Source organism: Chiloscyllium plagiosum, unplaced genomic scaffold (genome assembly GCF_037043375.1).
Source record: "Chiloscyllium plagiosum isolate Xiang-an unplaced genomic scaffold, Cpla_swu_hap1 HiC_scaffold_39, whole genome shotgun sequence".
In the NCBI taxonomy this organism is placed as follows: domain Eukaryota; kingdom Metazoa; phylum Chordata; class Chondrichthyes; order Orectolobiformes; family Hemiscylliidae; genus Chiloscyllium; species Chiloscyllium plagiosum.
Window position 1 is genome coordinate 25,533,989 of NW_028270177.1, and position 24,177 is coordinate 25,558,165.

General features: G+C 43.6%; 1 protein-coding gene across 3 annotated transcripts in view; it reads right to left on the reverse strand.

Annotated features, from left to right (window-relative positions):
* Window positions 1-24,177, reverse strand: part of unc13c (unc-13 homolog C (C. elegans)) — a 582,280-nt gene that overhangs the window by 510,456 nt on the left and 47,647 nt on the right. For all 3 annotated transcript variants that reach the window (XM_087981434.1, XM_087981433.1, XM_087981432.1), the window contains exons 3-4: window positions 6,050-6,149; window positions 2,247-2,364 (exon numbers count right to left, since the gene is read on the reverse strand). In XM_087981434.1, the coding sequence (XP_087837560.1) occupies window positions 2,247-2,364; window positions 6,050-6,149 (218 nt within the window). The remainder of the gene's footprint in view (window positions 1-2,246; window positions 2,365-6,049; window positions 6,150-24,177) is intronic.

Sequence of the window (24,177 nt, forward strand, 5' to 3'; positions counted from 1 at the left end):
CTGATTGCGGGAGCACTGACAGGGTGAGCGGGCCGATTCCCAGAATGGGAACAGAACAATCGGAGTGAATCCTGAGCAGAGGCCGGCATGTGGAGGTAATATGTTCAGGGGCCTGTGGGCACAGATTCATGTTGGAAAGGGACTGGAACTTCAGTCACTTTCTATTATCATTCTGGACTTTTTAAACTCTGTGACCATGCTAACCTATTGATTTTTTTAAACTCAGTTACAACATTTCAAGTATCTGTGCCTAGGTACACAGCACCTAAATCTTGCCGAGTGGGGCCATTTGGAACTCTTCATTGCATTCCTGAGTGCACATGACAACAAAGGCCATTCTATTCTATTCTATTCAAGGTGCGCCATTCTCAAATACAGAAGGCACAAATCTCTCATGCTTGACTTTTACCCATCTTCTAACTTAAATATCTATCACCTTCACCACCACCGCAGCAGTGTGTACTATTTACAAGATGCAAATCCCTTCCAGGAATCTACAAAAGACATATTACCACAAGACATAGGAGCAAAAATTAGGCCATTCAGCCCATCAAGTCTGCTTCACCATTCAATCATGGCTGATAGTTTTCTCATCCCCATGTTCCCACTTTCTGCCCATAATCCTTGATCCTCTTGATACTCAAGAAGCTATCGATCTCAGTTTAAATATAGTCAGAAATTATGCTCACTCTTTGAGCCACAAAAACGTGTGAACCACCAGAAAGAAGATTTCCGAGATGCATAAGAAGCTTGTTGAGTGGAGGTGTACCTATGGTTCGTGTCTTGTTTGTGTGCAATAATTGAACTCTGCCAACTTAGATTACTCAGAACTTCATGCTCCTCTCCTGGTGAGTTTGTTGGCACAGCAGGCATTGAATTAGGCAGGAGGGTGATTGGGAACAGTGCTGCTGCCCTGATTACGTTGCACCACCAAATTAAGTTGTAGCAGAAATTGAAACCCCTAAATGGGAAATTAATGCCTTCATCATATCACCATATTCATCCTGCAGTGGAAAAAGGGACTCCCCATGTTGGGCTGCAGACTGCTTCCAGGGGATCGCAAAGTTCAAAGGCACTCTGTCTGACTGAGAGCCTTTTATTAAGTAAGGTTGCCTTAGCACCGAAGGACCTCGGGGCTGCTCCGTACTGGAGAGAGTGCGGGGTGGAGGGTTACCCTGAGGATCAGCACACCATAGGCAAGCGGCGAATCCAGCCTGGAATCACCCAGGAATCAGCTCACTCACTCTGTCCCTGCTCCGGGAATTGGCCCACTCACTCTGTCTCCGCTCAGAGAGGCTGAGATGGTGGGATCTCAACCATCACAGGAATTGAACCCACACTGTTGGCATCACTCTCGCCAACTCAGCTAACCAATCCCTTTTATGTTAAATACTGCCCAAAGACACAGCTAGTGATTGCGATATCAAACACAGGTTACCTTTGGCTGAATTATAAATTTTAGGATAAACAAGCAGGAATGTCTTGGGCAAACGAGATCTCACACTAAAGATTTTTCTGAAAAATCCTTGCATTTCTATAGCACCATTCATGTCCTCAGACCATTTTGCCCTCAATGAAGTATTTTGGAAGTGCACTTTTGGCTCTAATGCAGAAGTGTGACAACCAATTTCTACACAAGAGCTCCTACAAACAGCAATATGACGATGACCTGATAGTAATCCATCACAAAATCTGACTATTGGCCAAGACACAGAAGATAATACTCTGCTCTTCCTTAAAACAGGACCGGAGAGGAATGACAAAACACAACACCTTCAATTGTGCTTCACATTCTCAATACTAAAAATTGCAATATTTGTCTTGATGAGAGGCACAGTGGCTCAGCGTTTAGCACTGCTGTCTCAAAGCACGAGGGACTCGGGTTCGATTCCAGCCTCAGGTGTCTGTCTGTGCACATTCTCCCTGTGTCTGCGTGGGTTTCCTGCGGGTGCTCTGCTTTCCTCCCACAGTCCAAAGAATTGCAGGTTTGGGTGAATTGGTCATGCTCAATTGCCCATTGCATTCAGGGATGTGCAGGTTAGATGCATTGGCCATGGGAAATGCAGGATTACAGGGAGAGGGTAGGGAAGTGGTCTGGGTGGGATGCTCTTTATGGGGTCAGTGTAGACTGAATGGCCTGCACCCAACACTATAGTGATTCTATGAATTCTTGGAATGGAACTTGAACCCACAATTTTAAAATTCAAACACAAGCCATTCCTCAGTTAAATAAAAATCAAACTTACGTCCATTGCATGTTCAATTTTTTTGAGTGGAATCCATGCAGTTCCCAGGAGTGTGTCCCATATCAAACCTTTATCCCATACTTCAACAACAAGGCCCTTCCTTAAATCGTTTATTTCACTGTAAGAGAAAAGCAGCTTTCTTAAATCGTGTGGCGAAAACACGTCACTTTGTAATTAATTGACCAATTTCCTTTCAATAAGTAGAAAGAAAATACAAAGGCATAAAAAACAGACACCTGAGCATTAGTAATTACTCTTTTACTGTTGTATGGAACATCATCAGACCAAAAGACTACAAAGAAAAGTAACAAAAGGAAATTCGCTTATTGCTATTACTCAAGAGAATTGCAATGAGGAAAATGTAAATTAAAAACAAAATTCCATATCAATCAGATTAATTTGTCAGATTTCTCACACATCTATCAACATCCTTCAAAATCCTATTGCACTTAACTATTTTGCAAAGCTTTGAACAATGATCAATGGAAGCACTTTCTGTATTCACAAGTGTTGAGTTGTTGCAGTAATGCACAAAGTTAGGTAAACCATGGATATTGGCGTGGCCTTGGATACTAATTACACGGAGTATCCTCTTTTAAAGCCAGTTTTGGCTTAGTTGATTCACCCTGGGACAGCTGGCAGTCAATCCAGAGGCAAGAATTCTCGCCAGTCCTTTCAGGAACAGGATAGATGTACGTTGCCCGAGCACACCAAAGGACTCGAGTGGCAGTGAATTGAAGGACCTTGAGGGACAATGTTATTCTGCATTCTATTAGCAGAATTATTAGTGGGACAACAGTACTGAAATGATCGGCAGATTGTATTTCAGAGAATGTTTACAGCAGATCAGAAACCCTTTGAAATAGATATATTTTAAACATATTTAACATACATCATCACTTAATGTTTGTCCTTTTCATTCGTGCAAATAAATGATGTGGATCAAACAGGGGCAGATTTCTGCAATTTTTCCTGGATTTTGATAGGATTCAGGCGAGGATATTTTGCCATACAACTCATACATTCACTTCAGATGGCCGAACTAAATGATACACCTGGAGACAATATTCTGTTACCCAAAGAGATGGAATTGTTAGCATTCACTGTGTTGGTGCCCTGCACTGAGATACAGTTTGTTTTTTCAAAGTCAAAACAAACTATTGCAGTGGACATGGTTGTCTGTGACCAAGCAGCCTCGAGGAGCAGAAAATCATATTTAGTATTTTCCAGAGGGTTTCCAAGGAAACTGCATAGTGTATGCAGTTATAATATGTTTCATCAGCACATCTGTGTAAGCTCATAAGAGCTAAAATGGGTTTTAAGGGGTATTTTATCGGAAGAAGGTGAGATAGGCGAACATGTATGTTGAGGATATTCCAGAGTTTAGGCCATAGGCAACTGAAGAAATGGCTTCCCAATCCAACTTGGGAATGCTCAACAGGCTAGAATCAGAGGACCACAGTAATTGCAGGCTGATGTCCACAATTCTGGCAACTACCGACTTTCCACTGGATTTTCCACTGTTGTCATGCCAACACATGCATCCTGTGGCCCAGTAAACAGAGCACCAGTCACACAGCCAGGACAGGTCTGCAGTCACACATAGTGACTGATGGTTGGCTCTCTATCTGCAGCGATACCACCACGAGTGGGGTTTGTAAGACTCCCTGGGTGTTATGATCACAGATACTGTACTAAATCGAAACCAAAATCCTGCAGGATTGCTGGAGATCAGAAACTAAAGCAGCAAGCACCAGAGAACCCCAGCAGGTCTGGCAGCATTCTCATGGAGATTCACTTTGATTCAAAACCTTATCTTGGTTTCTGTCTCCACAGATGCTGCCAAACCCACTGAGTTCCTACAGCACTTTCTGTTTCAACATGGTTGAATAATTAAAACCTTGAATCAACTCAATGGTGAGACCCAAGGCCTGCCATAAAATAAACAATGAAATCTGCATGCAGTTGCAAGCTGCAATTACCAAGAAAACTCTCGGAAAAAAATCAGCCCAATGGATCAGAGACCATAAACAAGGATCATGGTGAAATTGACAAGCGGATTATTAAACAAAGTGATATTGTGGAAGAGAAATTGACCAGAGGGCAGAAGTGAGTACTGCAGATGCTGGAGATTAAGGCCAAGATTAGAATGGTGCTGGAAAAGCACAGCAGGTCAGGCAGCATCCGAAAATCGATGTTTCGGGCAAAGCCCTTCATCAGGACAGAACTGATTCCCTGCACAAATGGCCAGAATGCTCTTCTAGAGGATTTTTCATTGTATTTCCCATCCGCGCGACTATGTGTAAATGCCCCTTTTCCTGGCATTCAGGTGTGTCCATTGTGTTTCTCCCACGAGCGAAGTCTTCCGGGGTCCCTCTTTGTTTATACAGTATTGGTTTCAATGGGAAGCGAGCCTGACCTTAAGGTATTGGGACACAGTGCTGAAAGCTTTACTGTGAAGGCTGTTTGAGAAGTGTATTCTCTGGTCTGGGAATAGCTTGGCCATGTCTGGTTTCTTTGTTATCCTGTTTGGCCGAGACTGAGGCATTGTGGTGAGTTCTGTATGTGTTGGCAGGCTTAATCCCTGTGTTTTGCGGGCCAGTTTCTGTGCTTTTTATGTGGCCATGCTGTGGGTGGGGAGAGGGGGCAGATCTTTTTTCCCAAAAAAAACATATTATTTTCCCCAAAGTCTCTCAGATTGTATTGAAGTTATGATGGAAGATTGGGAGAAACATTTTGGGATTTTACCCTATACGCGCTTCTAAAATCTTTACTAGTCCATCCCCTGCCCAGCACTCAAATAAAAATGTGTTGTACAGCATTTTCAAAACCTGCTGTAAACAACTTGCTCATTTTTATATCCTCAGGCTAGAGTCTTAATTGACGTGTAGGTCAATGTAACGACGGCAAGTTAACTCACAAATCCGGTTCCAATCCAATTCCCACGTACAGTAAACCAATGCAGAGAGAGAGAGATTATCAAGGAGGATGTCTCATACCACTGAGTCCCATATAAAAGTTGCAACCTGAGGGGTTGGATTGTTAAAGAAAATTGCAGGATGCTCTTGCCACTCCATCAAACTGATTATTCATCCTTTACAGCTGAAAATGTGTTGCTGGAAAAGCGCAGGTCAGGCAGCATCCAGGGAACAGGAGCATCGACGTTTCGGGCATAAGCCCTTCTTCAGGCTTATGCCCGAAACGTCGATTCTCCTGTTCCCTGGATGCTGCCTGACCTGCTGCGCTTTTCCAGCAACACATTTTCAGCTCTGATCTCCAGCATCTGCCGACCTCACTTTCTCCTCAAAGTATTCATCCTTTACAGCTAAAAGACAAGCAAAGATTGCCACAATTGTCACAAACTGGCTTCAAGAGAAAGTCTGTGATGGATATAAGCACCGATATGCTCAACAACGTCTAGCAGAAGCAACACAAGTGACGGCACATGACATCACTTCTCTCTGAGAGGAGAAAGCGAGGACTGCAGGTGCTGGAGATTCGAGTTGAGAGTGTGGTGCTGGAAAAGCACAGCAGATCAGGCAGCATCCGAGGAAGAGTAGAGTCGACATTTCAGGCATAAGATTCGGGCGTATACTTCCTGATGAAGGGCGTGTGCCCAAAACGTAGACTCTCCTGGTCCTGCCTGACCTGCTGTGCTTTTCCAGCACTTGACTCTTGCCAACTATGTTCAAGCTGACCAACTGAACCTATCAATGTGGTGTAACTGCAGCCTGCACCTGGATGCTGCATACTGGTGTGATCAGGTAGATTAGAACAATTAAAAAAAAACATTTTCAACTTACAACATGTAATCTTGTTCCCAGCAGGGTTCATTTCCTCGCCTGGTCACTGTAGTGCTTCTCAAATTTTGAACCTTCAGAACCACATAAGTATTAAATTTGTCTGTAAAATGAAAAAAAAATTAGTTGCACTACATTGTAAAATTATTCTGCCATACTAGATTACATAAAACGTTAAAAATGTACAATCAAACCTCCTGCGGTGTTCATAACGATAAAAATAAGGAAATAACAAAATCATGCTCTGTTAAGAGTCAGAGATTCCTGTTGTGAAGGGGTGAGATATGGACAAAAGATCAGAGTTAATATTTCAGGTCAACAGTCTTTTATCTGTTTCCATTCCTCAGCCGTTGACTGACCTCATCATTTTTTTTTCTGATCTCACGTTTTACTGCACAATGTGCATTGCTTATCTACACCAGCGCACACCAGGATTGAGTGGTGCCAATAAACCAAAAATGTAAGTTAAAAACCTGAAAGAATAGTGGATGCTGGAAGTTAGAAACACAAACAGAAATTGCTGGAAAAGCTCAGCAGGTCTGGCAGCGTCTGTGGAGAGAAATCAGAGTTAATGTTTTGGATCGAGTGACCCTTCCTCAGAATTGTAAAATGCAACTCAAAAATGCAAGTTAACCAATTGGAATTCTTGGTTAATAGTTGGAATTGACTGAAGAGCTGACTTGATACATACAGCAATTTGTAGTGACTTAGAATCTCCCCATTTGTGATTTTTTTCACTGAAAACACAGCAGGAAAAGCACTTCAATCTTGAGCCAATTCCTTTACCATCACTTTAGGATGACAACAATCTGTGTTTTAGACAATGACAGAGGCACCCATGGACAGAAAGGATTGTGGGATATCAGGGATTCCAGTTGTTGGGATGTCAGATAATGTGAATTTTATTATATTGTGCCTTTGAGTCAAAATGTATCAAATAGGGTTAGAAATCAGATTAGATTAGATTACTTACAGTGTGGAAACAGGCCCTTCGGCCCAACAAGTGCACACCGACCCGCCAAAGCACAACCCACCCAGACCCATTCCCCTACATTTACCCCTTCACCTAACACTACGGGCAATTTAGCATGGCCAATTCACCTAACCTGTACATTTTTGGATTGTAAGAGGAAACCCACGCAGACACAGGGAGAATGTGAAAACTCCACACAGAGAGTCACCTGAGGCGGGAATTGAACCCAGGTCTCTGGTGCTGTGAGGCAGCAGTGCTAACCACTGTACCACCGTGCCACCCAATGCATACAGTTACTGCGTCTGCTGTGCTAAACAGCCCTTTCTTTAAATCAGTAACAACTCACTTACGTAGCACCTTGAACATAGTGATATATTTGGCCCAAATAGTAGGTTTGAAGGGGTATCTTAAAAGAAGAATGAGAGATAGAGAGGGTGGGAGGTTTAGGGAAGGTATTGAAGATCCTAGGGTTGAAGTAACCCAAGGTAGCGTTCCAATGGTGCAGCCATTAAAACTGAGGATCCTCAAGAGGCCAGAATTGGAAGACTGCAGTTATCATGGAGGATCGCAGGCTCTAGGAGATTGAATTGGTAGTGAAAGGCAAGGCCATGTAGGCATTGAAAACAAGATTAAGAATTTGAATGATAGGACTGCAGGGAATTTAGAGATTTGCACTCAGTTTCAGGAAGGGCTGCAATATTAAATGAATTATGAACTCCATTTAATACTGCACATGGTAATGCAGCAAAGGCATATAGGAAGAGCAACTCTACTCCTAAGAAACGCAAGTTCACAGATTTTCCATCACATCTACATTGCTTTACTGTCCTCGCAAGAATTTTATAACTTCGCCTGCACTTGAGATGCTACTTATGTTGCCAAATGGCATTTGATGAAGCTAGCATTTATTGCTTGTCCCGATTTGCTCAGAGGGTAGTTAAGAGTCAACAACTTTGCTGTGGGTCTGGAGTTACACATAGGCCAGACCAGGTAAGGATGGCAATTTCCTTCCCTAAAGAACATTTGTGAACCAGATGGGTTTTTCTGACAATTGACAATAGCTTCATAGTCATCAGTTTTTTTTTAATGTATATTGAATTCAAATTCCACCATCTGCTGTGTCGGGATTCGAACATAGGCCCCCAGAACATTACATGGATCTCTGGATTAACGGTCTAGCAACAATCCCACTAAGCCATTGCCTCTCCATATTCATAATGCAGCAATTAACATAACAGTGGAGCTCTGACGTATATACTTTGTGAGTATTCTTGTGCATATTTTAGAAAGTGTACACTTTAGAAAACCTGTGCACTTTTCCATACCTGAAACGTTAACCCTGCTTTCTCTCTACATATGCTGCCAGACCTGCTGAGTTTTCCCAGCAATTTCTCGGTGTTTCTGATTTCCAGCATCTGCAGTTCTTTGGATTTTCTTCTGTTTTACGAAATGTGCAAATGTTTGTGATCAATAATAAAAGAACAGCACACACTAGCATGTTTAAAGAGGAAATGTTGCTTCTATTGGATTTCTATCCACATGTTATGGTTTCGTGAAATACGTATTATCAACGTGTTACTTGCCCTTATTGGCTGGTGCATCAAATCAGACAGGAAGAGGGACGCACCGTGTTGGAGGTGAACTAGAAAGGCCACCTTAGTAAGTATGCAGATGATGCAGCTAGGTTTACAGACCCAGGCATTGGGGAAGCTGATGGGGATAGATTTTATCAATAGACCGGACAGTTCAGGCAAAACACTGCATCAAAGATTGTCCTTGACATTACCAAGTTGTTCAGTTTCAGAATACGAGTTTTTGAGAGCCATGGATTTCACTTTTAGCCAATAAACATTACCTTTGAAGAAAAACCTGCTCCTCTCCTACTTCAGCACAGGAGCAGGGTGCTTAAAGAATAAAGGCAAGCAAAAGTTATTCAACTGCAACAATTGAGGGAGAAATTAAATCGGGCACAAACTGAGAAAAGGTAAACATTTCATTTAAAACTGAGCAACATTTCCTCTTTAAACATACTAGCAGAACACAGAAACGGAAAGGAAATCTGCAAATGCTGGAAATCTTAAATGAAAACCGAAATTGCAGGAAAAATTCAGCAGGTCTGGTAGCTTCTGCAGAGAGAAGGCAGAGTCAGTGTTTCAAGTCCAGTGACCCTTCCTCAGAACTGACAGTAACTAGGAAAGGATGGTACATATGCTGAAGACAGGGACTGGGGGAGGAGAAGGGGGGGAAGGAGTGAGTGGATAGGCGGAGATGGAGCCAGAGAGAGAGAGAGAGAGAGAGAGAGACAAAAGGGATGGATAATGGTGAGCCAAGGAGAATGAGAATTTGATAAGTAAATGCAAATGAGTTGGCTGTGATAAAAGCAGCCCATGTCATAGTCAGGGACTGTGGTGCAGGGGAGTAAATGATAGAGAAGATGGTGTTCAGATTCTGAAATTGAACTCAATTATGGGTCCTGAAGGCTGTACAGTCCCCAAGTGGAAAATGAGGTGCTGTTCTTCCAACTTAGGCTGGGCCTCACTCAAGCACTGCACCAGGCCTGAGACAGAGCTGATGGCCAGAGAACATGCTGGGGTGTTGAAATGGCAGACAACTGGAAACTCGGGGTCATCTTTGCAGAGTGAACATAAAGTGGTCTCGTGACCTGTGTTTCATCTTCCTAGGAGAAAGTGAGGACTGCAGATGCTGGAGATCAGAGCTGAAAAATGTGTTGCTGGAAAAGCACAGCAGGTCAGGCAGCATCCAAGGAGCAGGAGAATCAACGTTTCGGGCATAAGCCCTTCTTCAGGAATGAGCAAGCTACACTGGCAGCTACGCTGGCACCACCCCCCACCTTTTCCTCCGCTACATCGATGACTGTATCGGCGCTGCCTCGTGCTCCCACGAGGAGGTTGAACAGTTCATCCACTTTACTAACACCTTCCACCCCGACCTCAAATTTACCTGGACTGTCTCAGACTCCTCCCTCCCCTTCCTAGACCTCTGCAGTTCTATCTCAGGCGACCGACTCAACACAGACATTTACTATAAACCGACCAACTCCCATAGCTACCTAGACTACACCTCCTCCCACCCTGCTCCCTGTAAAAACACCATCTCATATTCCCAATTCCTTCGCCTCTGCTGCATCTGCTCCCAGGAGGACCAGTTCCAATACCGAACAACCCAGATGGCCTCCTTCTTCAAAGACCGCAATTTCCTCTCAGACGTGGTTGACGATGCTCTCCACTGCATCTCCTCCACTTCCCGCTCCTCCACCCTTTAACCCCGCCTCTCCAATCGCCACCAGGACAGAACCCCACCTGTCCTCACCTACCACCCCACCAACCTTCAGATACATTATATCATCCTTCGTCATTTCCGCCACCTCCAAACAGACCCCACCACAAAGGATATATTTCCCTCCCCTCCCCTATCAGCGTTCCGGAAAGACCATTCCCTCCGCGACTCCCTCGTCAGGTCCACACCCCCCACCAACCCAACCTCCACTCCCGGCACCTTCCCCTGCAACTGCAAGAAGCGCAAAATTTGCGCCCACACCTCCCCCCTCACTTCCCTCCAAGGCCCCAAGGGATCCTTCCATATCTGTCACAAATTCACCTGCACCTCCACACACATCATTTACTGCAACCGCTGCACCCGATGTGGCCTCCTATACATTGGGGAGACGGGCCGCCTACTTGCGGAACGTTTCAGAGAACACCTCTGGGACACCCACACCAACCAACCCAACCACCCCGTGGCGGAACACTTTAACTCCCCCTCCCACTCCGCCAAGGACATGCAGGTCCTTGGCCTCCTCCATCGCTAGACCATGGCAACACAACGCCTGGAGGAAGAGCGCCTCATCTTCCGCCTAGGAACCCTCCAACCACAAGGGATGAATGCAGATTTCTCCAGCTTCTTCATTTCTCCTCCCCCCACCTTATCTCAGTCCCAACCCTCAGACTCAGCACCGCCTTCTTGACCTCCAATCTTCTTCCCGACCTCTCCGCCCCCACCCCCTCTCCGGCCTATCACCCACACCTTAGCCTCCTTCCACCTATCGCATTCCCAACGCCCCTCCCCCAAATCCCTCCTCCCTACCTTTTATCTTAGCCTGCTTGGCACACCTTCCTCATTCCTGAAGGGGGGCTTATGCCCGAAACGTCGATTCTCCTGCTCCTTGGATGCTGCCTGACCTGCTGCGCTTTTCCAGCAACACATTTTTCAGCTTTCATCTTCCTAGTGCAGGAAATATGCTGGGCACAGTTAACAGTCCTGTCAGCCGCAGTGCAGGGGAACCTTCGTCTGAAGGAAAAGGTGGACATTTCAGAAGTTGGCACCATTAGAACAGATGTGATGGAGATAGAAATACTGGGAGAACGGGATGGTGTCTTTACAGGAGACAGGATATGAGGATGCGCAGTCTGGGTAACTGTGGGGGTTGATGAGTTTGTGGGGGATTATCGGTGGCTAGCCTATCTCCAGAAATGGAAACAGAAATATTGAGAAAGGAAAAGGAGGAAGTGAATGACAGTGTGGTGGAAATTGGAAACAAAAGTGATGGATTTTTCCAATTCTGAATGAGATAGGGGAGAAACACCGATGAGGTCATCGATATACCAGAGAAAAAGAGTTGTGGGAGATACCAGAGCAGAACTGGAACCAGGAATGGTCCATATACCCCACAAAGAGACAGGCAAATGGTGACACATGGCCATAGTTTTGATCTGAAGAGAATGAGAGGAATTAAAGGAGAAGCCCGTTTGAAGTGAGGACAAGCTCAGCCAGACACAGGAGGGTGAAGATAGTGCAGGCCTTCTTTCTGGGAAGGATATAGAACATCCTGATGTGGGGGTGAGGGTGTAAAGGCATTGCACACCCATGGTGAACAAGGAGGTGGCTGGTGCCTGCGAACTAGAAATTTTGAAACTGATGTAAAGTGTCAGCGGAATCATAAATATAAGAGAGAAGGGACTGAATGAGGAAAGAAAATGCCCTTTATCCACCTCCACAATCGAGGTCTTGTCGTGACTTGGGCCGCTTTCAGCACAGCCAACCCACTTTCACCTACTCGTCACCTGATCCTTTGTTTGCCAACCTGTCATTCTCTCTCTCTGGGCTCAATCTCTGCCAATCTGCTCACTCCTCTTTCCCTCCTCAGCACATATATCGCCTTTCCCTAGGTATTCTCAGTTCTAATAAAGGGTCACTGGATTCAGAACATTAACTCTGCTTTGCCTCTACAGATGCTACCAGACCTGCCAAGATTCTCCAGCAGTTTCAGTTTTTGTTTCTGAAAGTTCTAATGCCTGGCTGCTTACTGATGAAGACAATACTGTAAAGAGTTTGCATTTACATAGCATCTTTCATAATTGTCAAAGTCCCGAAAATGATTTACAGGCAATTCAGTGCTTTTGAAGTGTAGTCACTGCTAGTATTGTTGGAAACTCAGCAGGCAAGTATACCCAGTCAATAAGAAGTTAATGACCACATAATCATTTCAGTGATTGCTGTCTGAATGCAAAATAATGGCCAGAGAGAGAGGGAACTTCACTGCTCCTTTTAACATAGGCACTGAAAACAAAGCAAAGCAAACTTGAAATGGATGCAGTAATTGTCTTTAATTGCATTTAGATCCAATATTTACAATTATAATCATGAGATCAATCACAATATTGTTTTTAAATTGTTCAACAGTCTTTAAAAGAATTACTGCTCAATTTAATTTCTATGTTTCAATGTCTTGAAATGAAATTTCAGAAACAACGGTTTTCAGTTCTGCCTTTCAGATTACATTATTTTGCCCAGAAAGTAACGTTTTATTTGATCTGAAATCCACACAGGCCATGATGATTCAGATATGCCACACAAGCCAAGTCAAGTCTAATATGAAATGATCTGTGCTTTAACAATTAGGACATTTAACTATAAGAAAATAAATTCTGCTCCATTCAAGATGAGCTACTCAATTAAGCCTAATGGGATTTACCACCACTCAAGTCAATTGTGCCTTTCTCATTGAATGGACAGCCATGCCACTGCTATAGAATTGTTCATCCAGATGCTATCATTGCTCACCATGTAACAGAAAAGCATCAAGAATGAAGACAAATGAATTTCGCACAACCAAGTAGATTTCTTAACCATTTATTTGATTTTTTTGGAAGTTCCAATGGTAGATCTTCATTCAAGTGTGCATTCTTTGGCCACTGGGTGGCAGCAAATCCTATTCTCCACAGGTTTGAGTTTATAACACAGCAAAAATGTGAAATCTATTGAAGAAGCATTGTGAAAATCATTCCTGAAAAATCTCTCTCTCCTAGCTTCCCATCAGTAGCAGCTATTTTCCTATCAGTAATCAATTGCCAACAGCAAGTCTCACTATCACCAGCATGCAATGCTGGCAGGAGTGGTACATTTGTGGATCACTGGAACCATAAATAGAACACGAGTTAGAGAGAAGGGTAAACCTGAAGAGGGAATACTTTATTGTCGGTCCCTCAGCTCCCCCACAGTCTTAGACTGTCTCCCCTAGCTCCCCACTTTGGGTCACGTGACCTGCTCTCAAAGGGACAACACACATCCAACTACATACATAACCTCCCCTCCCCCTTTATTTCAATGCTCCCCTATTAACATATACACATCCACCAATTAAACTACTTTACAGGCATTGTAATCTATATACATCGTCAGGAATATTTACAAAAAGGAGCATGGAAAGATAAAAACACCCATTCCACAGTCTACAATGACATGATCAGTCTCTCAGGAGAGTTAATGAATCCTCCAGGATTGTCTCCTCATCTCAGGAAGCTTTCTCTGCTGTGGTCTTCCAGGCTTTCAGCAGCTCCTGTTATTCTGCAGGAACGTTCCTCTTGGACTGACTGTCGTTGCCCTGCGATGCTGCTGTTGCCTCCTCCCTGACTCAGCTGGCCCCAACGGTCCCATCTGAACCAGCTCGATATCCTGAGGGACAGCCCCACCATTGGTGAGTTGTGAATGACTAGCTGGTCTGGAGATCTCCTCCAGACCAGTTCGTCCCTGGTCTGTACCGCATATAACAACGATCCTGTTTAAGGCATCACTACTGCTGGGATCTATTTCTCCCCAGATTACAATTCCGGGCTAACACGGTCTCTCCTGTTTGGATTGTGAGATTCTCCACCTGGCATTCTTGATTTCGCTCTACCCCCATCTTCAGGCTGCAGTAAGTCAAACATGTTCTCAGCTGAATCCTTGCAGTGCAGAAAGAGGACATTCAGCCCATTGGGTCTGCACTGCCCCTCGCAGACCAGCGCCCACCCACTCCTTATAACCCTGCATTTAGCATGGGCAATCCACCTAACCTGCACATATTCAGACTGTGGGAACACAAAAAGGAAACCCACACTGACATGAGGAGAACATGCACACAGACAGTCACCCAAGGCTGTAATCAAACTTGATCCTTAGTGCTGTGATGCAGCAGTGGTAACCACTGAGCCACCGTGCCGCCCTGAACTTTAAGTATTCTGGCAAGCACTGGGTCATCTATCCCAACATCAACATGGGAGGAGGGAGACCAACATGAACTCGTCACATCAATCCCCAGCCCTCATGCCCTCTTTTCGAATTTCACAGCGTAAGGAATAGGAACGTGGCAGAATCAAGTTTCCTCACCCTCTTCCAAATCAAGTGACACAGGTGTCTTCTCAAGCCTGGGAACTTGGAGATTGTTCTATTTATTATTGTGTGTAGGTTCCATCAAGCCCACAGTGATTTAACATGGATTTATATATCTACCTTTCTGGTTTAAGAGTGATTTGTTGAGTAAATGTATTTTGTGTTTATTGACTTTAATGAGTTTATTACATTGCAACAAATTATTACGGGTTACCTGAACATGATCTACATTAATACAGCTCTGTCGACGCTTCTTAGCAACATTTAGGGGCTAGTGCTAAAGCTGAGGGAGATGTTGAGGATCAAGGGTCGGTTTCTGTCCTGTACATCTCTATGTCTCTATGTCTCACAGACTAGTCAAGCAACAGTCTGACAGTCAAATTCATGGAATTATATCTCTCAGAATGTCCCAGACACCACCATCATCATCCCTGAATAAGTCCTGTCCCATCCAGGCCCAGTTCAGTGGCGAACAGTCAGGAAGGAGTTACCCTGGGAATTCTCAACATTGACTCTGGATCCCATGAAGTCTCATGGCTTCAGGTTAAACATGGGGCAAGGAAACTTCCCATTGATTACCATGCACTGTCCTCCTTCAGCTGATGAATCAGTATTCCTCCAACACTTGGAGGAAGCACGGAGACTGGCAAGGGTGCAAAGTGTATTCTAGGTGGGGGATTTCAATGTCCAGCACTTACGAGTGGCTCAGCAGCAGCTCTACTGATCAAGCTGATCGGGCCCTAAAGGACATAGCTGCTAGACTGAGTCTGCAGCAGGTGGTGAGGGAACCAACACGAGGGAAAAACATATTTGACCTCATCCTTTCCAATCTGCTGGCTGCAGATGCATCTGCCCATGACAGCATCGATAAGAGTGACCACCGCAAGGTCCTTGTGGAGACAAAGTCCCGCCTTCACATTGAGAATATCCTCCATCATGTTGTGTGGCACAATCAAAGTGCTAAATGGGACAGACTTCAAACAGGTCTAGCAACTCAAAACTGGGCATCCATGAGGTGCTGTGGGCCATCAACAGCAGTAGAATTTACACCAGCACAATTTATAACCTCATGGCCTGGCATATTGCCCACTCAGCCATTACCATCAAGCCAGGGGATTACCCCTGGTTGAATGGAGAGGGCATACCAGGAGCAGCATCAAGCACATCTGAAGATGAAGTGTCAACCAAACTGGATTGTTTATGTACCAAACAGCATAAGCAGCAAGTGACAAACAGCGCTAAGCGATCCCACAACCAATGGATCAGATCTAAGCTTTGCAGTACTACCACATCCAGATGTGAATGGTGGTGGGCAATTAAACAACTCACTGGAGGAGATGGCTCCATAAATATCCCCATCTTCAATAATGGAAGAGTCCAACACATCAGTGCAAAAGATAAAAGGCTGAAGTGGGCGGCACGGTGGCACAGTGGTTAGCACTGCTGTCTCGCAGCGCCAGAGACCCGGGTTCAATTCCCGACTCAGGCGACTGACTGTGTGGAGTTTGCACGTTCTCCCCGTATCTGCGTGGGTTTCCTCCGGGGGCTCCGGTTTCCTCCCACAGTCCAAAGATGTGCAAGTCAGGTGAATTGGCCATGCTAAATTGCCCGTAGTGTTAGGTAAAAGGGGTAAATGTAGGGGTATGGGTGGGTTACGCTTCGGCGGGTCGGTGTGGACTTGTTGGGCCGAAGGGCCTGTTTCCACACTGTAAGTAATCTAATCTAATCTAATCTAATCATTCATAGCAATCTTCAGCTAGAAATGCCAAATGGATGATCTATCGTAACCTCCTCCAGTGGTCCCCAGCATGACAGATACCAGTCTTTGGTTCACTCCGTGTGATATCAGAAAATGGGTGGAAGCACTGAGTACTGCAAAGATTATGGACTCTGACAACATTCCAACACTACTTGCCGCTCCCATTGCCAAGCTTTTGCAGTACAGTTACAACATTGGCATCTACCCGACAAAATGGAAAATTGCCCAGGTATGTTTTGTACACAAAAAACAGGACAAATCCAATCCAGGCAGTTATTGCCCAATTAGTCTACTCTCAATCATCAGTTAATTGATAGAAGGTGTCACCTCCAGTGTCATCAAGCAGTGTCTGCTCAGCAATAGCCTGCTCAGTGACACCCAGTTTGGGTTCTGCCAAGGTCACTCAACTCCTGATCATATTAAAGCCTTCGTTCAAAGATGGACAAATGAATTGAATTCCAGAGTGGAAGTGGGAATGACAGCTCTTGACATCAAGGTCACATTCAACCGAGTAGGGCATCAAGGAAGCCTCGCAAACTTGGAATCAATGAGAATTGGGGCAAACTCTCCATTGGTTGGAGACACACCTGACAGATAGGAAGATGGTTGTGGTTACTGGAACTCAGTTATCCCAGCTCCAGGACATTTCTGCAAGAGTTCCTCAGGGTACTGTCATCGGGCCAACCGTCTTCAGCTGCTTCATCAATGACCTTCCCTCCATAAGGTCAGAAGTGGTGATGTTTGCCAATGATTGTGTAATGTTCAGCACCATTCACAACTCCTCAGGTATTGAAACAGTCCATGACCAAATGCAACAGGATTTGGACAATGTCTAGGCTTCAGCTTACAAGTGGTAAGTAACAATTCGGCCACACAAATGCTAGGCAATAACCATCTCCAATAAGAAACAATCTAACCACCCACCCCTTGACATTCAATGGTGTTGCAATCATTGAATTTCCCACTATCATCATCCTGGGGGTTACCATTGACCAGAAATTCAACTAGACTCACCTTATAAACATAATGGATACAAGTATAGGTCAGAGGCTAGAAATATTGGGCAAGAAACTCACCTCCTGACTTCCCAAAACCTTCCTATCATCTCCAAAGCACAAGTCACGAGTCTCATGGAACGCTCCCCAATTGCCTTGATTGGTGCATCTCAAACAACACTCAATTAGCTTGACACCATCCAAAAGAAAGCAGTCCACTTGATTGTCACCACATTGACAAAACCACCTCCCTCCTCCACCTGACACTCAGTAGCAGCAGCGTACACTGCAAAAATTCACCAACGATCCTTGGTCAGCAACTTCCAAAGCCATGACCACTTCCATCCAGAAGTACAAGGGCAGTAGATACATGGCTGAAAATGTGTTGCTGGAAAAGCGCAGCAGGTCAGGCAGCATCCAAGGAGCAGGAGAATCGACGTTTCGGACATGAGCCCTTCTTTGGGCTCATGCCCGAAACGTCGATTCTCCTGCTCCTTGGATGCTGCCTGACCTGCTGCGCTTTTCTAGCAACACATTTTCAGCTCTGATCTCCAGCATCTGCAGTCCTCACTTTCTCCCAATAAATGCATGGGAACACCACCGCCTGCATGTTCCCCTCTAAGCCACTCGCCATCTTGACTTGGAAATATATTGTCATTCCTTCATTGTCATTGGAACAAAATCCTGGAATTCCCTCCCTAATGGCATTGTGGGTCAACCTGGAGCATATGGACTGCAGTGGTTCAAGGTGGTAGCTCACCACCATCTTCTCAAGGGCAACTAGGGACAGGCGATAAATGCTGGCCCACGTCCCATGAGTGAAATTTAAAAAACAGAACTTCAAAGATGAAAGTGTACAAAATGAATATGGGGTTGATCTCAGAGACCTATAAAATTGTAACAGAACCAGACAGGGTGGATACAGTAAAGATGTTCTCAGTAGCAGGGGAGTTAAGGACCTGGGGCACAGTCTAAGGATGAAGTAGGCCGTTTAAGATTGAGATGATGAAAAATTTCTTCACTCAGAAAGTGGCGACCCTGTGGAATTCTCTGATACAGATATTTTGAGGCCAAAATATTGAATGTTTTCAAGAAGAAGTTAGATACAGTTCTTAGCGATCAAAGGGCAGGGGTGAAAGCAGGAACAGGGTACTGAGGCGAATGATCAGAGGAGGCTTGAACAGTCTACTCCTGCCCTATTCCTGATAAAGGGCTTTTGCCCGAAACTTCGATTTTCCTGCTCCTCGGATGTTGCCTGACCTGCTGTGCTTTTCCAGCACCACTCTGTTCTAAACTCTGGTTTCCAGCATCTGCAGTCCCCATTTTTACCTAGTCTACCCCTGCTCTTTATTCTACATTTTTATGTGCATCTGTTATCCAACTGAATGGTTCAAATTACTTACCCATTTAAAAAAACACAACAGAGCACAACATCCAGATTTCCCAAAATGTTGCAGAGGATAACCTGGCTACAAAGGAATCTGTTGCTCCCACCAATTTCTAATGCTTTTCATAGGTACAAAATCACAGAAGGTTGTTAATAGTACAACAACTCCCACAAGAAATACTAAAATCACATGTATTTTGCAATGTCTTAGTTTTTCTTGCTTGTAATTACGGTAAAATGGCTGATATAGAACATACGGTTTCATTTGTGTACAGCACATTTAATTGGGAGCAGTTTTAGATATTAGTGAGATTGCCATCATTCACTAATTCAACTAATTAGTACTTCACACTCTAAATAAAGAACCATGAACCATACAGCACAGGAACAGGCCCTTCAGCCCTCCAAGCCTGACGTGCCACATTTTGCCCTTCCATAACATTGTTAAGCATAAATGTGCATTGTTAGGTTTTTGCTGACCTAGACAGTATGCTAATAGGTAAACTGTATAGGTACAAATCAGCTTCAATTTGATATATTTATTACAGATTTCAGGCAAGTCCATTTGAAAATATATTTTTGGAGTTCATGTGCTTCTGTATCTCAGACCATTAAAAGCTGAATGCATAATTTAATTTGTTCCCCAAAGGCACAAGTGCATATTTCAAATAGATTTAGTCAGACTCTGAACAGTGCAGATTCACATCTGCACTTGGCAAAATGCCACCAGCTAAACATTGAACCTATTCAAATCAATGGGAGCTCATAGACCAGCTTTAAAGACTTCATTGCAAAACAAACTGAGTGTTGAAGTTTTATCAGTGGAAATATAAAAAGAAAGTCTTAACAGTTTCACTTCATACCTTATCGAAATCAAAATAAAGAAATGTGACAATAACATTTCCAAAGATAGAAATGTTGAAAAGCTGAAGCGGATTGAAATGCTGAACACTTGAATGTTACTGACGGACCCACATCCAAAGTCAGGCATGATGCTCACAGAAAATATCTCACAATGGATCACAGACTCCCAGTCAGTCATATTCACTCATTACAATGAGTGGATGAAAGTGAGGACTGCAGATGCTGGAGATTAGAGTCAAGATTAGAGTGGAGCTGGAAAAGCACAGCATGTCAGGCAGCATCCGAGGAGGGAAAATTGACAGTTCAGGCAGGAGCCCTTCATCAGGATAAGTGGATGGGTGATCACAGAATCCCTACAGTGTGAAAGCAGGTCATTCAGCCCATCAAGTCCACACCTAGGAACATACCATCCAGACCCACCTCACCTCAACCCTCCATTTCCCATGGCTAACCCACCCAGCCCACACATTGCTAGACACTATGGGGCAATTAAGCATGGCCAATCGATCTAATCTACACATCCTTTGACTGTGGGAGGAATCTGGAGCATCCGGAGGAAACCCACACAGACACAGGGAGAATGTGCAAACTCTGCACAGTCACCCAGGAGTGGAATTGAACCCAGGTCCCTGGTGCTGTGAGGCAGCAGTGCTAACCATTGAAGCACCATGCCACCATATAGCAATAAATTGAATTTACAAGGGCTCACAAAAATCAAGGATTGGGAGAAACAAAACCAAGAGTTAAAGTCTCAACATTAGAAAGAATATCAGATTCTTTGTTTGCATTTGCAAAATCACTTACCACAAATCTAATTTTCTAGCAATGTTTGACAAGGACCTGTTGAGCAGTAGGATGTAGACGGAAGATGTTTGAAGAGGTGGAGTTTAGGAACGGTGCAAAGCAGCCTGTGGGGAGATTAACTTAGATGATGTTGCAAAAATACGAATGAGAATTGTAGCAGCAGGTCAATGAGATGTAACTGGTGGTAGGCAATATTGTAAAGATAGAAGTTACATGGATTTGTGTTGAGATGGTGTGTGATAGAGGCTCAAAGTTCATTTATCTGGTTTAGTCTCCAATAGAAGCTAATGAGCAGATACAGGAATACCATTGGAATTCAGCTCCTCAAGTCTGTTCTAACATTCAGTTCGACTCTGGGTGGTCTGTAGCCTCATCTACCTGCCATTGATCCAAATCCTTGAAATGTTACATAACACAAATTTATCAATTCAATTCCTGTAAATTTCAACTGAAATAGCATTAACCACCTTTTGGAAGAAAGGATTTCAGAACTTCACTACTCTTTCCACGAGAAGCACAACTTAGTATCTCTTCCCCATTTTAGAATTCTAATGCCCTGGAGGTCAAGATTCTACATACTCTTTTGAATACTTTGTGTACTCATGCACAAACTTTGAACAATTTGCCTACATGAAAATTTACTCCATTTGATCCTCTACAGCTCCTAATCTTTCATAGAATCACAGAACTGTTCTAGTGCAGAAGGTGGCCATTTAGCCCTCTATATCTGCACCATTCTCCAAATGAGCATTTCACAAAGGCACCATTAAGATATTATCCTTTTGAGTGTGATACAAGGTGTGTTACTTATGTGCATTTTAATATCAATTATTTTAGAGGTTGGATTTTAAAGTAGTGGTATAGGGGTCTGTGGTCTGTGTGTAGAAAGCAATGTAATGATAACTTATCAGTACTTCTGGTACCATGGTATTTTTCTTTAGAAGAACCAAACCAGTAGGTGAGGACTTCCTGCAGCAGGATTGGGAACTTGTTTGTATTGGAACAGTTTTACAAGCAGACTGAATAAACATTGAAGAACATTAGGCTTTCAGTTAGAAGGATATGGGGTTGTTTTGTTTTGCTTAGGCAAACATTTATAGCTTGAAAAGTCTTTGGGTTTAAGTTCTCATTATTGAAGGAAGTTAGATGTGTAGAACAGTTTCTACTGAAGAAAGGATATAGTGTAGAATAGTTACGAAATATTTTATGTGATTGGAAGGAGTTTAGTTTGAAAGTTCTGCACCAGAAGTATTTGGTTAGAACCCTGAATGGGCTATTCAAAGCTGAGAAAGTCTCAGCTCAATGATGTGAATACAAAAGGAAGAGACTATCATACTCTCAAGATCAGGAATTAAAAGTGGCAGTTAAGTGAGGCCACTTAGCCACCTCTCTCATGTTTGAGAATAGACAATCCTCAGTTTGCAAATAAGCTCACAAGTTGATTTCTACACAATTCGAGACACAATGCAAGACAATATAGAATAGTTACTTGTAGGTATAGGAAATGCTTATATGTAAGGTCTTTAAAATTACACCCCTGTATGGGATCACATTCGTAAATCAGGGACCCCCCATAAAAGGAGATTTATGTAATAGATAGAATAGTGTTGTTTATTGTGTATTTTCACACTTGATTTGAAGCCAGTCAAGGTGGTGGTGGAGGAGCTGGGTAGTGGCTGGGCTCATGAGCCCAGAGCTCGTCTGCTCTGTGTACTTTTACCCTTTTCTCATTCTCTGCTTTTCTTCTCCACTTTACCCTGAGGGCAGTGCGTCCCGGAGCAGCGCAGGGGGAGAGCGCCCTGGAGCAGCGCAGGGGGGGAGCGCCCCGGAGCAGCGCAGGGGGGGAGCGCCCCGGAGCAGCGCAGGGGGGGAGCGCCCCGGAGCAGCTCAGGGGGAGAGCGCCCCGGAGCTGCACAAGGGAAGTGAGCCCTGGACCAGCACACAGGCAGCAAATCCTGATAGAGAAGACAGTCCTGGAACTTACCTTGGAGCTGCGAAGTGTCGGTACGGAGTGGTCTGGGGTTTCGAGCAGAGCGGGTTGGCTGTTGGACTGGGATCTGGCACAGGCGGTCAGACCATGTGCAGAGGCCCTGCACTGAGCTGCTGCACTGTAACATTTACTTAAAGTTTTTTTTAATCTGACTATAATGTCAATCCTTGAACAATGTCTTATTGCGAACTTATTTTTTAAATTCTGTAAAGTAATACAACTACTTTTAATTTCTCTTTCGTATCCAAGATTTGTACTGGGTGCTTGTACCTAAGATGACACCATAAGAGACAGACATGTAAAAGCTTTTCACTGTACTTCAACAATGGAGGACACGTGACAATAAAGGATATTCTATTCTAATCTTTAAAGTTACAATATATAAAATAGTTTTGTTTATTCTACTTTACCATTTTTTTTGCAGATTGACCGTCTGTTGTATTGTTAGAATCATACCTGCAGAAATGGTTGTTTGTGTTTCAGTGAAAGATCACCATGTTAAATAAAGATAAAACTAAATTTGATCTATCTAGCTGGATTTCAGTCTAGGATCTGACTTGCATAGTAACAACATCAGCTGGGATCATAACAGTGGTTCTGCTCAGTCATGCTGTCCATCCAAGCTTCTTAATAAGCTTCTCTTCCTACTCATAGGACTCACCGTCTCTCCTATCTTAGTGTCATCTGAAATCATAGGCATATATAACTCTAGAAACACATCAGTACACATCTCTTGGGTATATCAATAGTTACTTACTGCCAATCAGATAATGTTCCCTCTCTATCTTCCAGCTCCTGAACAATGTGTAACCCATGCCATAGCATTACGGCTAACTTCTGGCATTCCAATGCTCTTCTTCAAACAATGGTATGAGATATTTCATGGAGATTGAGCTTCAGTTTAAAATTGCATCTGAGAATGTACACTGCACTCATATTGCATTGAAGTGTCAAGTTAGATTGCATGTTAAATACTACAAGAGAAAACAAATTCATGACTTTTAACTCAAGAAGTGAGTAGGCCAACACTAAGTCACATTTAATAGTGCCGCGCTGAAGGAGGATACAAATGTCATATCATGTCAAACTCCATAATATAATAACATAACTTCAGCTCAGTCAAGAAATTAATCTTACAATACCTGTGTTGTCCAAGAAACCACAAAACACTAAAACTGAACCAGCGAGATCAACTACAAGGTACAATTATTGTTCAGCACACAGGCTGTCATATAAACCAAATGTTGCCAACAATAGTGGCACAATGTGGACTATCAATTTTAAACTTCCATCATCTACTTTTAATTAATAAGACCTTCATGAACCAAAATGCTTCTTCAAAAAGAAATGTGCACCTAAAATGGTTACAGCAATCTGCTGGCCACAGACTGGTTTCCTGAACTTGCCTCAAGTGAGGACCAAATGACATTGTCTGAACTAAAATCACCATTTTATTTGAAAGCACTGACACTAACACATCAATGGAGTCAAGCATCAAGAAACTCACATCTCCTTTTCATTTACACTTTTTATAAAATGTCGTACATATTAGACATAAAACATTGCCTGCAACTATACAGCTTGGGAAGACAATGAAGTTAAACACATGAATATACAAATGAATCATATTTCAACAGCTGCTGACAAACAAGCAGGAAGAGATAAAAGAAAGTGAATTGCTAACAAAGAGG